Here is a 15,803-nt window from a genome sequence, read left to right as displayed (position 1 = left end):
TCTAATTTCCTTTCAAAAGCATGTATGGAGTTTCTTACAACAACAATTTGCAACAGAGAATGCCACATTCCAATCACACTCTAGACAAAGATTGTTTTTTCTAATCTCCCTTTTAATATATTATATCATTATCTCTAATTTGTGAGCTCTGGTTACTAACTCACTTAAGTTGTTAATAATTTACTGGTATTTACCTTTTCACAAAGTTTTTCTTAGTTGTGTAAGGTTATCAGTCACTACTTAATTTTCTGCACTCCAGTAAAAAAAACACAACTTTTGAAGTCCCTTCATAACTATAATTCTTATCTACGAGCAGCCTAATGAATTTTACCTGTACCCTTTCTGTTGTTTTATATGCTTTCTTTAATTACCAAGAATGTGCATTATATTCCAACTATAACCCAACTAATGACTTGCACAAGTTTAATATTAGCTCACTGTTTTCATCTTCAGATGAAAACAAAGGTCCTTATTAATCATCCTTATTATCTTTATTAAAGCCTTCTTAGGTTGCACAACAGCTTACAATGTCTTGCACACATGATCACCAAGGATCCTCAATTCTCCTATTCTGCTAAAAGCGTAAAATTTATTTCTGAAATTGATTACTATATTTCACATTTCTCTACATTCACAAACCTGTCATCAAATGTAGGCAATATATCAACTTGACAAGAATGCTAATCAAAAATATTAACCTGGAAAGGGAACTTAATAAATGCCACTTTCGAAAAAAGTACCATAATTTTGAATAAAAACAATATACACCCAAAACGACCAAAAGGAGAAAGTAGGAAAGACGAAAAAGCATAAAATATTCTACTATACATTACAAAATATGATGTGTTGCATCCCATTGAAGTAACATTCAATTTAAAATAGGGAAGTGGTTCTTTGTCTCGCTGTCTCAGAACTGAATCAATGTAGTGCAGAACAAATGAAAGAATGGAGAATTGTGTTGCTAATTTTTAAAAAAACTAAGTTCACTTTAATTTAAAACTTGCAAACACAGGTTAAATGTGCAAGTGCTGCAGTGATGAGCTCAGTTTTAAAATGTCTTCAGAAAAATTGGTTCTCGTGTTTCAATTCAAACCAAGTAGCTATTTAGCCCACACTGGACATACCAAATATGTTTTAATAGTCTGGATGAGTGGAGCTTCTTAATTGATTCTTTTTTTTATTGTATGTGCTTTAACATTTCCAAATTCCTTCTTTTGGGCAGCTTCATATTTAATTCTATTCTCCCAAGTCTCTCCATCATATCTGTTTTGATGATGCCACTTCTATGCTAGTGATATAGCTTTTTTTCCACAACTGTTGGCATCTTCCATTTCTTGCAGTTCTTATCTCACACCTTCCCCTCTCTCCCAGAACAGGGACCCCTTCACCATCCATCCCACTGGCATCCACTGTCAAAGAATCACCTCTGCCATTTCCATCACCTTTGGCACTATGCAACCACTAAACACATCTTGCCCTTCCCTCTCTCTCAACATTTTGATGCAACTGTTACCTCCATGGTACCTGGCTCCACTCTACCATCACCTCTTCCCCTTTTCATGCAAGCACAGGTGATCAAACATCCGCCTTTTCACTTTCTCCCTTTCCTCTGTCCGGAGTCCCATACACTCATTCCAGGTGAACAGTGATTTACTTGGGCTTCTTTCAATTTAGCATACTGTACTTGCTGCTCATAATGCAACCGCCTCTTCACTGCTGAGACCAATACAGATTGGATGAGAGCCTTGCTGAACTTCTTCATTTTGTTTGCAAGCATTACCCCGAGTTTTCAGTTGCGTGTTATTTTAATTCTCCATTTACTCTCTCACTGACCATTCTGTCCTTGGATAATGAAGCTCAACGGATGGTCGAGAAACAGCATCTCCTCTTCCGATTAGGGTCTTAATGACTTAACAGAGTTCAACAATTTCGGGTCATGACCACTGCTCCCATTTTTTTTTGGGTAGCAGATGTTGGCGATAGTTCTGCTGTTGCTATTTACAGTTCCTCAGGACCCAGTTTTTGTTTCTCTATTTGTCTTATTATCATCTCCTTTTGTCTTCCACTTGGTCACAGACCTTCATTCTTCCTTTCTTCCCTCTCCTGCCTCTGTACCCATTTAAAAACTGTTACATCTCTATCTTTTCATAGTTCTGATGAAATGTCACAGATCTGAAACGTTAACTCGTGTTTCTCTTTTCACAAATGTGGCCAAACCTGCATCGGCAGGATTTTCCCTTAGTCATTTTAGTTCTGCTCAACAATATCAGGCCAAGCATTACACTTTCAAAGTATTCACTTACTGATCTTATTATATTCAGAACAATTTAGCCAGGCAGCAAACAGCTGAAAGTGAAAATCCCAACCTTGAGCCTTAAATCAGTCAAACGTTCTTATCTGTTTACTTCAAGCAGCTTAATTCACCAGTATTTAGCTCAGGTACTTTGTTGGAAAAGCATATCAAAATCAATTCTTCCCTTTCTTGAAAGGGCAATCAATTGGCATCACCTGATTCGATACAATTTGTTTACCACCTTCTGTTAGCCACCCTGAAGTAACGCTGACAGTGGGTCCCACAGGCAGACCCACAACCGTACTCTGAGCTGCACAAAGGCAAATGATCTGGAGAATAAATAGATTATGGTATAAAAATGCTTGATAACCTTCTGTTGAGAAATAGCCAGGGTGAAAGAATTAAAAAAAAGTCAATGGACTTGGATTTAAGTACTTTAACATTTCAAAACTCCTTCACCTGGATAGCTTCATATTTAGTGAAAGACAAAAGAATGGATACCATTAGACATTCCATTTTGCTCAGCAAATTATATTAAGTATTTTCAAAATTAAACAAAAAAAAGACTTCTCCAGGTTCCAAATGTACCTTTTTCAACGTCACTTCTATTGAAGTTCTCTTCAAACCCATTTCTGTTGGACTTGGCCTCTGGTCCTTTCCTGGGGGCTCTTTCTTCGACCCTGTGTTTGAATTCTGTTTCCTTTGCAATGAGCTCTGGCTCTTTAGCCCCAGCTAATTCCTTCTTACTGAGCCGACCTGCTTTGGCAGGTATGGATCTGTCAGGAGACACCTGTTGCTCCCAAAGTGCCCTTAGATGCTGCAGGTGTCTTTGCTTGCGGGGATGCAGCCCTGTCAGCTCAATGCACACCTTTAGGTTTGTTACTTCACTTGAATGAGAGTCTTCTGAATTGTCTGTGGATTCATCATTCATCTCCTTCTCAGTCCATTCATCTACTGTGAAAAAGCTCAGGTCAATGAAATATGCCCTACAGCTAATAACGCTATAAACAAGTCCTTAGATGGCACTAATATTTTGACCCAGTAGACAATCATTGCAATTTTAATACCAATGTATTCTCAATGATATAAATGCATGATTTTCTGTGATCACAGCATAAAGATATTGGAGAAACAAGACTTGAGATAACTCTGAAGTTCATTTTACAAATGAAATGATTAAATATTTAAAGACAGCAGCAACAATTTTTCTATCCTATCAAGATTCCCAATTTTATTCAAGCTGTGACCGGATGGAATGCATCCAAGGGTTCTGAAAGAAATGGCGGAGGTGATAGTGGATGCCTTGGTGGTTATTTTCCAAACGTCGCTGGATTCCGGGGAAGTGCCGGAAGATTGAAAAACGGCTAATGTTACGCCGTTGTTTAAGAAGGGTGGCAGGCAAAAGGCAGGGAATTATAGGCCGGTTAGTTTAACGTCTGTTGTAGGTAAAATGTTAGAATCCGTCATCAAGGAGGAAATAGCGAGGCATCTTGAGGGGAATTGCTTGATAGAGCAGACGCAGCACAGTTTCGTTAAGGGGAAGTCGTGTCTGACAAATTTATTGGAGTTCTATGAGGATGTGTCTAGGGCGGTGGATAGAGGAGAGCCGGTGGATGTGGTCTTTCTTGATTTTCAGAAGGCGTTTGACAAGGTACCTCACAAGAGGTTACTGCAGAAGGTAAGGGGGCATGGAGATGGGGGTAGGGTGTTAGCGTGGATAGAGGATTGGCTGTCAAATAGGAGGCAGAGAGTGGGAGTCAATGGGTGCTATTCAGATTGGCGGTTGGTGACTAGTGGAGTGCCCCAGGGGTCAGTGCTGGGGCCTCAGCTATTTACCATTTATATAGATGATCTGGAGGAGGGAACCGAGTGTATGGTGTCGAAATTTGCTGATGACACCAAGATTGGTGGAACGGCAAATTGCGCGGAGGGTGTGGAGAGTCTGCAGAAGGATCTAGATAGGCTGGGCGAATGGGCCAGGAACTGGCAAATGGAATTTAATGTTGGCAAGTGCGAGGTGGTCCACTTTGGTAGGAATAATGGTAGGAAGGACTATTACTTACGTGGCGAAAAACTGCAGCAGGCGACGGTGCAGAGGGACCTCGGGGTCCGTGTGTATGAGTCGCAAAAACCCAGCCTGCAGGTGCAGCAGGTGGTCAGGAAGGCAAATGGGATGCTGGCCTTCATAGCGAGGGGGATTGAATATAAAAGTAGGGAGGTCTTGCTGCAGCTTTTTTTTTGCTGGAGCAGATGAGTGAAGGAGCAGAGAGAGAGCTAAGATTTTACCTGTTAAAAACCTGTTTAAAATAAGTTTAAAGCACTTTGTTCTTTGTAGAACTGTTTAAAGCATTTATTTATTGTATTTACTGCTTTAAGAATTCTGAGGGAGTGGTTAGCAGGCAGTTGTGGTCCATCAGCTTTAAATATCAACTGACCACACGGTGAAGCCTTCCATTGTTTGCTGGAGCAGACGAGTGAAGGAGCAGAGAGAGAGCTAAGATTTTACCTGTTAGAAACCTGTTTAAAATAAGTTTAAAGCACTTTGTTCTTTGTAGAACTGTTTAAAGCATTTATTTATTGTATTTACTGCTTTAAGAATTCTGAGGGAGTGGTTAGCAGGCAGTTGTGGTCCATCAGCTTTAAATATCAACTGACCACACGGTGAAGCCTTCCATTGTTTGCTGGAGCAGGCGAGTGAAGGAGCAGAGAGAGAGCTAAGATTTTACCTGTTAAAAACCTGTTTAAAATAAGTTTAAAGCACTTTGTTCTTTGTAGAACTGTTTAAAGCATTTATTTATTGTATTTACCGCTTTAAGAATTCTGAGGGAGTGGTTAGCAGGCAGTTGGGGCCATCAGCTTTAAATCAGCGCCAGGTTTAAAAGGAGGCCTGGTGTAGACAGCGGGCAGCGTCTGAGCGGGCAGCAGAGTGAGCTACTAGGGCTTAGTATCAAAAAGGGCTGGAGGGAAAAAAGGCCAGGTGAGTTCGTTTGAAAAACAAAAAAAACAAAAAAATTTTTTTCAAATCTACTACAGTGAATAATGGAGGGGCATGTGATGTGTGGTTTCTGTATGATGTGGGAACTGGTGGACCCCAGGGTTCATCCCAGTGACCATGTCTGCAGTAAGTGCAGGTTGCTGGAGGAGCTCCAGCTCAGGGTAAATGAGCTGGCCTCTGAGCTACAGACACTGAGGCTCATCAGGGGGAGAGAGGGTGCCATTGTCAATGGGGTGCAAGAGACATCCACCCCCCCTAGACTGGCTAACTCTAAAGGTCAGGGACAAGAGGGGGCTGCTGGGAGGAGGAAGGGGGGTGAGGAGCGGAGGCCTCAGCCTCTTAATCTGCATAACAGGTTTGAGGTTCTTGCTTCCAGGCTGGACGAGAACGAGGCAGGTGAGGTTGGTGATTTGGTTGATTTGCTCAGGAAATGGCAAATGGAATTTAATGTTGGCAAGTGTGAGGTGGTCCACTTTGGTAGGAAGAATGGTAGGAAGGACTATTACTTACGGGGCGAAAAACTGCAGCAGGCGACGGTACAGAGGGACCTCGGGGTCCTTGTGTATGAGTCGCAAAAACCCAGCTTGCAGGTGCAACAGGTGGTCAGGAAGGTGAATGGGATGCTGGCCTTCATAGCGAGGGGGATTGAATATAAAAGTAGGGAGGTCTTGCTGCAGCTGTATAGGGCATTGGTGAGGCCGCAACTGGAGTACTGTGTGCATTTTTGGGCGCCGCACCTGCGCAAAGATATTTTGGCCTTGGAGGGAGTGCAGAGGAGGTTTACTAGGCTGATGCTGGAGTTGAGGGGGTTGAGCTATGAGGAGAGGCTGAATAAACTAGGCTTGTACTCGTTAGAGTTTAGAAGAATGAGGAGAGATCTCATTGAGACATATAAGATGATGAATGGGATGGATAGGATAGAGGTGGAGAGACTCTTCCTGCTCAGAAAGGACAGTAGGACTAGGGGGCACAGCCTCAAGATAAAGGGGGGGTGGTTTAGAATGGAGTTGAGGAGGAACTTCTTCACTCAAAGGGTGGTGAATCTCTGGAATTCTCTGCCCGTTGAAGTGGTGGAGGCTGCCTCACTAAATATTTTTAAGACGCGGGTTGATGGGTTTTTGATAAGAGAGGGGATTAAGGGTTATGGGGAGAGGGTGGGAAAGTGGAACTGAGCCACGACAGATCAGCCATGATCTTATTGAATGGCGGGGCAGGCTCGAAGGGCTAGATGGCCTACTCCTGCTCCTATTTCTTATGTTCTTATGTTCTTATAATCATTAAAAAGGCAAAGAAAATATTTATATGGATTTTGACTTGAGAAATGATTATTTTGTAATTAAACATTTGGATTTTACTTGCATATAATGCAGTTCCTAAATTCAACAATGACATGCATTTTCTTAAGAAATGTGTTCTTTTCTCATGATGGCGCACTTCCAGATGCACAATGCCAACAAGAAATTGTAACCTGTACTGATTTTTTAACATGTTAAAGTATGATCTATTTCAAAAGGATGCACTGTTGAGAGAGAAGTGCTATCAGTTGTCCTTGAATAAATAATTTGCTTTGTTGTTGATGAATTGATGAGAACTGATGAGATCCCCTGATGGATAAGTATACTCTTTGAGGTGTTTCAGACCAGGAAAATTCAAGATCAATACATATTGTGTCACATTAGATGATCAATCAACTTACAAGTATGGATACTAGAGCTGGCCTCAGTAACCCCAGGCTTGTGAGGGAAAATAGAAACAACAACGATATGATGCTGCTCCTCAGTGATTCCTACATGAAAAGTCTGTGCACATGCATGTGTATTGGATGAGAAATAAAACTGAGTGTCTATGACATCTTCCTTGTGGTCAAAGCCTACCAGCAGTCATTGTCTAGACTTGCAGATGTAGAATAGCTTTAAGGAAAATTGGATAGAAATTTGAAAAATAAGTAAAGGATAAAAAAATCAAATATTCAAAAGATTTAAATACTGCCACGTCATTCCTTAATAATGACCAATTTTATGTTTCAATGCTATGTTGATTCCTCTTTAGCTTCTATACTGTCCTTTTTGGCCGGAACAACTCAAACAGTAGGATTTTCCTCTCATGCTCAACTATCATAAATCACAATAACTGGAGATGGAATACTCCTCGACATGGAGGTATTCAACTATTATTCACTTTTTGAAAGTTAAGGTTTTAAGGTCTGAGCAAGTGGTTCTGGATCAAAACTTAAATATGATAAGATTATAACTCTCATCTAACCCAAAAGATACAGTGAATTTGAATCTGATTTTTGCAAATTATTTCAACCGTATTTTACAATACTTTACATTTAGAAGTTGAGAACTTCCCTCCTAGATGTTTTGTTACAGAACACAATTTTGCGTTTTTGGAACAACTAAAGCCACCACGGTGCTTAGAGGGCTCAAAGTATTTTAACGTCTGTTTATATTGCTGGAAAGGAGAAGGATCTTTGAAATCTTGTGTGCATATCAAACAGAAAGCTATACTTTAAATATATGCCACAGGTGTTTATTCAGCTGGACTTCTGAAGAAGGAAGTGCTTTTTAAACTCAGCCTGGTACACACCATGTGTTTTACCCATTCCAACTTATTGACTTTTAAAATTATTCCTCATAATTATAATACACATGTAACCAACAGCAAAATATCATCATTCTCACCTATGATGGAACTTCGTCTCTTTCTTTTCATCTTAAAAATTTCTGGCTCCACAGCTTGACTGATGCATTTCTCATTATATCCCTTCATCTCTGATTGTACTTCATGAGTGTTTATTTCTTCCTGCTTGTCCTGTAACCTTCCCTCGCAATATTGGCTATTCTTGTCAAAACTTGACTCAGAACTGTAGTTAGCATCCTTGTGATGATATGTTTGTAGAGTTTTTGCAAAGTCCTCATTAGGTGCAGGTTCTTTCTCAGTGGTGAAATTCTCTGTGTTGGTTCCATCAGTCCAATATTCCCCATTCTTATAATTTTCAACCAATCCATCTATGCGTTTTGCATTACCATCTGGATCATCTGCAGAAAAATATGGTTAATCAGTTCTCAGATAGATTTCCTATATTCTGTTTGATAATAAGCAAGTTTTCTGAACTATTTTGTTTCTTGTGAAATAAAACAAAATTTTAAAAAAATCCAAAGCACCAGATCAAAGTAAATTTGTGACAAGCAAATCAGCCTGGTACAAACATCAGAACACAGGGCAGTAGTGACAAATTGGTAGCAGTTCTAATCATAATTTTCCAAAATTCATAGGAACGAGGAATTGTGTCAAATGACTAGAGGGTGACATTCAAAAAGCGTAAAGAAATAAACCGAGTGACTATAGATAACTCGGCCTCACATCAATATGGCAAAACTACTAGACATCAAAATAACAAGTGTCCAAAACTGGAGCAATGCTTAGAGAGTTATAGAGGGCTGGATGAAGTTAAAGAGACAGGGAAATGTGAATCCATAACGGGATTTGAAAATGAACGTATGGCATTTAAGTTTGAGATGGAGGGGAATCAGGACTCCACTGTAAGGATTCTGTGATCCTATGAATGTAAGTAACATAAATAAAACAAATGAGTTAGAAGTACAAATTCCATTTTAACGGTATGCAGCAGCCATTACAGAGGCCAGGATACAAGAAGGGAATAACTGAGAACCAAATATTCTAGCAATATCAATAGCTTACATGGTGAAGCAATTAAAATTGCAGATCCTCAAATGGCCAGAATGAGATGATATCTCATACAGTTGTGGGGCTGGATGAAGTCACCGAGGTAGGGAGAAGAGAAATCACAGAGGGATTTGAAAACAAGGATGAGAATTCAAAAAAAATTGAGGTGTTGCTTAACTGGGAGCCAATGTAGATAAGTATGAAGGCGACAGGTTAGCAGGACTAACTTTGAGATATGAATGGTAAAGATTTAGGTGACCTGAAGTTGACAGCAGGTAGAATGTGGGAACCAGCCAGGAGTGTGCTGCAAGAAATAAGCTACAGGTTTCAGCAAATAAGCTGAGGCAGGAGTGGAAATGAAAACATGCAGTCTTAGTGTTGGCATAGATATGGCCCAATGTTCATCATAGAATCATGCAGAACACCCAGTTTGCAAACATGGTGATCCTGACTCAAAATGCTCTATTCTCTCTCCACAGATGCTGTCAGACCTGCTGAGTATCTCCAGTATTCTCTTTTTTTTTCAGATTCCAGCATCCACAGTATTTTACCTTTACCTTGCAAACAGTCTGGTTCAGTTATAGATCATTGCCAGGAAGAATAGAACTGATGGTTAGGCAACTTGGCTGATGGTGGCACCTAAAAACATGCCTTTGCTTTTCACAATGTTAGGTTGGGGGAAATTTCTGCTCATCCAGCACTGTGTAGAAAAACTGTTTGATAATGTAGAGACAGTGAAAGGATGAGAGAGATGGTGGCAATTGAAACCTAGCTATCACCAACATACATGTAGAACATGATACTGTTTTCCGTTGATGTCACTGAGAGGCAGCAGATGGATGGGGAAATAGGAAGAGGCAAAGGATAGATCTTTAGGGCATAGAGGCAATGGTCTGGGTACAAAGAGGAGCCATTTCAGTGATTCTCTGACACTGATTAGATAGCTAAAAATGAAACCAGCTAAGTGCAGTAACCACCCCCCCAACAGCTGGACAATGGCAAAGAGGCTTGTGATTGTGCGGTCAACCATGTCAAAGGCTGCAGACAGGTCAAGAAAGACATGGAAATATAGTTTGCTTATGTTAGAATGACATAGAATGTCATTTCTGATTTTGACAAGAGCATTTTCAGCAATGTTAACCTAGTGGGAAGAATTTAAACATGCAAGTCCAGGCTGTCAGGTTATAAAATAGACAGGAAAATTGAGCAATGTTGATTAAAGACCCAATTACAAAAGTAGAAAGAAGAGATATCAAGAAAGGTCATCAGGCAGTGGAATTGTCTGATTGGTATGCAAATATGACTTGGCTGAAGGTATAGAGAGTTGCATATCCAATTTTACACCATTACTGTGGGAAAATAGAGACAGTTAGGAGCACATAAAGGTAGATCTTTGAAAATAAGAGTTTTCTGTGTGGAATCCTAAGAGTGAATGTGATTCATTTTCTATGAACATTCATTGGAAAAAGATGCATAATTAAGAACATAAGAAATAGGAGCAGGAGTAGGCCATCTAGCCCTTCGAGCCTGCCCCGCCATTCAATAAGATCATGGCTGATCTGTCGTGGCTCAGTTCCACTTTCCCGCCCTCTCCCCATAACCCTTAATCCCCTCGCTTATCAAAAACCCATCAACCCGCGTCTTAAAAATATTTAGTGAGGCAGCCTCCACCACTTCAACTGGCAGAGAATTCCAGAGATTCACCACCCTTTGAGTGAAGAAGTTCCTCCTCAACTCCGTTCTAAACCGTCCCCCCCTTTATCCTAAGGCTGTGCCCCCTAGTCCTACTGTCCTTCCTGAGCAGGAAGAGTCTCTCCACCTCTATCCTATCCATCCCATTCATCATCTTATATGTCTCAATGAGATCTCCCCTCATTCTTCTAAACTCTAACGAGTACAAGCCTAGTTTATTCAGCCTCTCCTCATAGCTCAACCCCCTCAACTCCGGCATCAGCCTAGTAAACCTCCTCTGCACTCCCTCCAAGGCCAAAATATCCTTGCATATGTACGGCGCCCAAAACTGCACACAGTACTCCAGCTGCGGCCTCACCAATGCCCTATACAGCTGCAGCAAGACCTCCCTACTTTTATATTCAATCCCCCTCGCTATGAAGGCCAGCATCCCATTTACCTTCCTGACCACCTGCTGCACCTGCAAGCTGGGTTTTTGCGACTCATACACAAGGACCCCGAGGTCCCTCTGCACCGTCATCTGCTGCAGTTTTTCGCCACGTAAGTAATAGTCCTTCCTACCATTATTCCTACCAAAGTGGACCACCTCGCACTTGCCAACATTAAATTCCATTTGCCAGTTCCTGGCCCATTCGCCCAGCCTATCTAGATCCTTTTGTAGACTCTCCACACCCTCCGCGCAATTTGCCGTTCCACCAATCTTGGTGTCATCAGCAAATTTCGACACCATACACTCGGTTCCCTCCTCCAGATCATCTATATAAATGGTAAATAGCTGAGGCCCCAGCACTGACCCCTGGGGCACTCCACTAGTCACCAACCGCCAATCCGAATAGCACCCATTGACCCCCACTCTCTGCCTCCTATTTGACAACCAATCCTCTATCCACGCTAACACCCTACCCCCAACTCCATGTCCCCTGACCTTCTGCAATAACCTCTTGTGAGGCACCTTGTCAAACGCCTTCTGAAAATCAAGAAAGACCACATCCACCGGCTCTCCTCTATCCACCGCCCTAGACACATCCTCATAGAATCTGCAGATATTGCTCAGGTCAAAAAACAGAATATATGAGAAACTCAACAGGCCACATAACATGTCAAGGAAACATGAGGCAGTTGAGGTTTCAAGTAGAAAACATGCTCAGAACTGAATTGAAAAATAATGCAGATGAACAGCATTTAAGAAGTAATAAAGGAAATCAGGTAAAGCAAAGAAAGAGACAAAACTACACAAGCACACCCGGGAAAAGACTTAGAGAGATGTTCATGTGGCGATTAGGGAATTGCTGCAATGCAGAAGCAATACACTCAAGAGACACAAAAGCATAATGAGGGAAATCAAAGAAATAAAATACATATACAAGGGAGAGCATAGAAAGAGCTGAAAAGCCTTTAGTAAGTAGAATGGCAGTATGTAGTGCTGAGAAAATAGAGCAAGTTCCCACACCTGAGGAGTCTTTTGCAACATCAAAGTCACTGGATACTCAAAAGTGTAGACTACCTTATCGCTGTTGCAGCATTGTGAGAAGTTTTTATGACCTCATCAGAAAAGATAATGAAACTACAGAAAAGGTGCAAGACAGATTTACTATAACACTTCCAAGAATAAGAGAACATAACTGTAAGAGACTTGAAAAACTAGAATTGTATTCACTACAACAATCATAGAATCCCTACAATGCAGAGGAGGCCATTTGGCCCATCAAGTCTGTACCAACCACAATTCCACACAGACCCTATCATCATAACCCCGTGCATTTATTCTGCTAACCCCCTGATACTAAGGGGCAATTTAGCTTGGCCAATCAACCTATCCTGCACATCTTTGGAGTGGGAGGAAACCAGAGCACTTAAAGAAACCCCATGCAGACACAGGGAGAATGTGCAAACTCCACACAGTGACCCAAAGCCGGAAATGAACCCTGGCAATGTGAGGCAGCAGCGCTAACCACTGTGCCATTGCTGGGCTGTGGTGTGGCCAAAATTTTAAATAGCTATGAGAGGTAATTAATGAAAGATTATTTGGACTAGTTAGTAAACAGGTAGCAAGTGGCATAAATTGAGGATTAGTAATAGAAACATACAAGGGAAGTTGGGAACATTTTCCTGCACAAAGGTTTTATGACACTAATCATCACAATATTGCAAGAGACTTTTAAAATTGAGTCATGGCTAACATTTCAAGAAAATTGTTAAGGGTACAATGAAAGAGCAAGAAGGTTAGATTAAAGCAGGTAGCCCCGTAGAGCGACAGCAACAGTGGCACAAACATTGCAGGCCAAGCATCTCCCTTGCTGACATTTCTACGATTCTATTTTTTATGAGCAGGTGACTGATTTTTATAATTATTTCAAAATTAAAAAATAATGATTTCAGATGTGGAAAGGGGCCTACTCTGTTTTAGTTCTTCTTACGTAACGTTCATTTTTTCCAGAATAATAGTTAGCTGTAGAATATAAAGTTGTACATTATGGAAATTAAAAACATTAGTTCCTATTTGAGTCCACATAAACACATTCAAGATTTAAACACAGAATTACAAAAAAGCTCTGGTCCAAGCAGAATTTCTTTTGCTAAATTAATAATGTCTTAATTAGGATTAAAATGTATGAAGACTTAATATTTCTTGATTCTTTCTCTGCAAAAGCAGAATGTGTACATACCAGACTGGTTTTGTGTTTGCACTTTTAGAAGAAGTGGAATGAAATCTCGGAACCCATTCTTTTGTTTCTTTCGGAAAGCTAATTTAAAAGAAATAAAAATAAAAATACAATTTTTTGATTGTATCTGATAAATTGACAATTTGACCAATCATAAAACTCTGAAATTACCGTTTATGTTATTAAAGTATGAACGCTTGATGCATTCGTGTAATCTTTCTGATTTACTGTAAAAAGCATTAGCCTTTTTAAAATAAATGAGTTAATGCTTGTATTAAAAAATGAATGTTGCAATGTTCTTTGAATGTTTTAAAACACTTGTTTGCTAATATCATCAGCAGGAATTTCAAGAGTCATTGTTCAAATTCTATTTCTGTGCTCTCATTCTGATCAATTATATCACACTTAGATGTTACACCAAGAGTCATTGGATGGTGACCTGTAATGAGAATCCAAAAGTATTTCTCTGCCATTCAGGAGCACACTTATTATGCTACCAAGCCATATAGACTAAGAAGCCAGCAGTCTGCCAGTTGGTCTGTGTTGTGTTAGTTAATCACAGATGAGCCATGTCCCTCAGCTTGGATAGTTGGAAAGTATAGGTGTGGGCACACTGGCTGAGGACAGGTGGAAGCTTAAATGCAATGCTGAGCTGTGGTCTGATAGTCTGTCAACAGTTACTGCTTTGGCTCATACTTAAAGAACAGATATGTATTATGCAAGGGCTACCAGCACCACTGAAACAGTAATGTACCATACGTCAGTGAGTTTAGAAAGAGAACTTCTTACAACATAAATCTAACTTACTGATGTTGCTGTAAATACGATGTTTTATCAGTAGCGCTCAAAATTTCTGACCAACACATGACAATCACTTGTATAACAGTGAATTATTTGTGGTTGCTTAAATTACCTAATCACAGCTAACAAGAATCATATGACACATGGCACATCCCGTAATTTATCAGTATGTGGTGTACCATGGAAATACTCCATAGCATTGTTGTCATGGTAATAGTTTCAATTCACCACAGCAACCAGGCAGTTTCATTACTGGTCTTTCACTGTCAGATGATTGGCAGGTGAGTAAGTAGACTAACAGGGAATTGAAGTGTCAACCACTAATTCAGCAGCATTAATGAATGACCTTGTGCAGCAAGAACCTATTGGCTGATATGATCACGGAGATAGGCCAGCTTTCTCTACTCAGGATGATGGTCTGAATAAAGCATTAAAAACTGTATGACACTAAAATACTACCAGTGATAATCATACAACTCACTGAAATACTGGAGATTAAATACAGAGGTAGTTGGTATTGAAAAACATTGGATTTAACAATAGAACAATAATGAATTCAGTAGATCATTAATTCTGTACTCTCTACAATCGTACTATTTCACATATCAGCTCATTTACACAATCCAAGCAAAGTTGGCCAAAATTGGCAAAAGATCAAGAAATTTCAAACAGAGGCATGTTATGAACAAAACTGTTCATGGGCATATTTCCTTCAATTGTTTTGCTAGTTTAAGATTCAATTTACCGAGATCAAGACCTTTGACAAAACTGGCCATGTTCCCCCCCCATGTGAAAATAGTGAGATTCTGTCAATCGTGCTAGCAAGATAAGGCATTTAAAGTTTTTTCATGCTGTAGAATATGTAATTTATTAAGTAATTCTTTACACCATTAGAACTGATAGACAATTCAGCGTAGCTCCTTAAAGTTGTTTTTTAGTGATTTTAAATCAGGTTACTCTGGACCAGATTACCAATCTTACAATACATTAACAAGTACATTTTAATCAGAAAAAAGGATAAATGCTGGCACTCTATAATGCCGTCTGATTGTTAGTCCATCAAAGATGGTATTGAATCTTGAACTGTAACTCAACCAGCACAATTTTCAATGCAATTTCATGGTTGCATCCAAAGTGTAAACTCAACCCTTTCATTATTATTTTTAAATAGGGCCGTCCAATTCATCTAACAGATGATGTTACAGCCGGTCAATGGTTGCTACCTGACAATGATCTTGAAAGCACAATCTGAGATAAAGATGTTTCTGAAATGACTTCATTTGCTTCCAAAACCAGTAGATTAAGGAGTTTTGAAATGAACGAGAACAATGTAGTTTCGATGTGGAGATGCCAGCTGGGGTGGGCACAGTAAGAATTCTCACACAACACCGGCTTAAAGTCCAACAGGTTTATCTGGAATTATCAAGTGAAGGAGCAGTGCTCTGAAAGCTCATGATTCCAAATAAACCTGTTGGACTTTAATCTGGTGTCATGAGACTTCTCAATGTAATTTCAGTAGCCAAAAATCATAATTGCTGAACTTTGTTGTTTAAAAACCCCTCTCTTCTCCTTGACCATAATTGAAGTAGGCTTGTTGGTATTGTGGCTCTTCTGTTTAAAACTGGGGTTTCAAAACTATTTTCAAAAACCATCATACACCTGTAAGTAA

The 15,803-nt window shown here is 40.0% G+C and overlaps 1 protein-coding gene across 7 annotated transcripts in view; it reads right to left on the bottom strand.

The window, feature by feature from the left end:
- The window catches only part of bcor (BCL6 corepressor), a 296,044-nt gene that overhangs the window by 35,987 nt on the left and 244,254 nt on the right, over positions 1-15,803 (bottom strand). For 6 of the 7 annotated variants that reach the window (XM_080203852.1, XM_080203855.1, XM_080203854.1 and 3 more), the window contains 3 exons: positions 13,337-13,414; positions 7,973-8,329; positions 2,882-3,247 (listed from right to left, as the gene is read on the bottom strand). In XM_080203852.1, coding sequence (XP_080059978.1) covers positions 2,882-3,247; positions 7,973-8,329; positions 13,337-13,414 — 801 coding nt within the window. The remainder of the gene's footprint in view (positions 1-2,881; positions 3,248-7,972; positions 8,330-13,336; positions 13,415-15,803) is intronic. The other variant, XM_080203853.1, reaches the window with a different exon arrangement.

The sequence above is a fragment of the Carcharhinus amblyrhynchos genome, chromosome 15 (assembly GCF_965287045.1).
Source record: "Carcharhinus amblyrhynchos chromosome 15, sCarAmb.v2.hapA, whole genome shotgun sequence".
NCBI classification, from domain to species: Eukaryota; Metazoa; Chordata; class Chondrichthyes; order Carcharhiniformes; family Carcharhinidae; genus Carcharhinus; species Carcharhinus amblyrhynchos.
The sequence above is the reverse complement of the archived record's forward strand: the minus strand, read 5'-3'. Positions and strand labels throughout refer to the sequence as shown.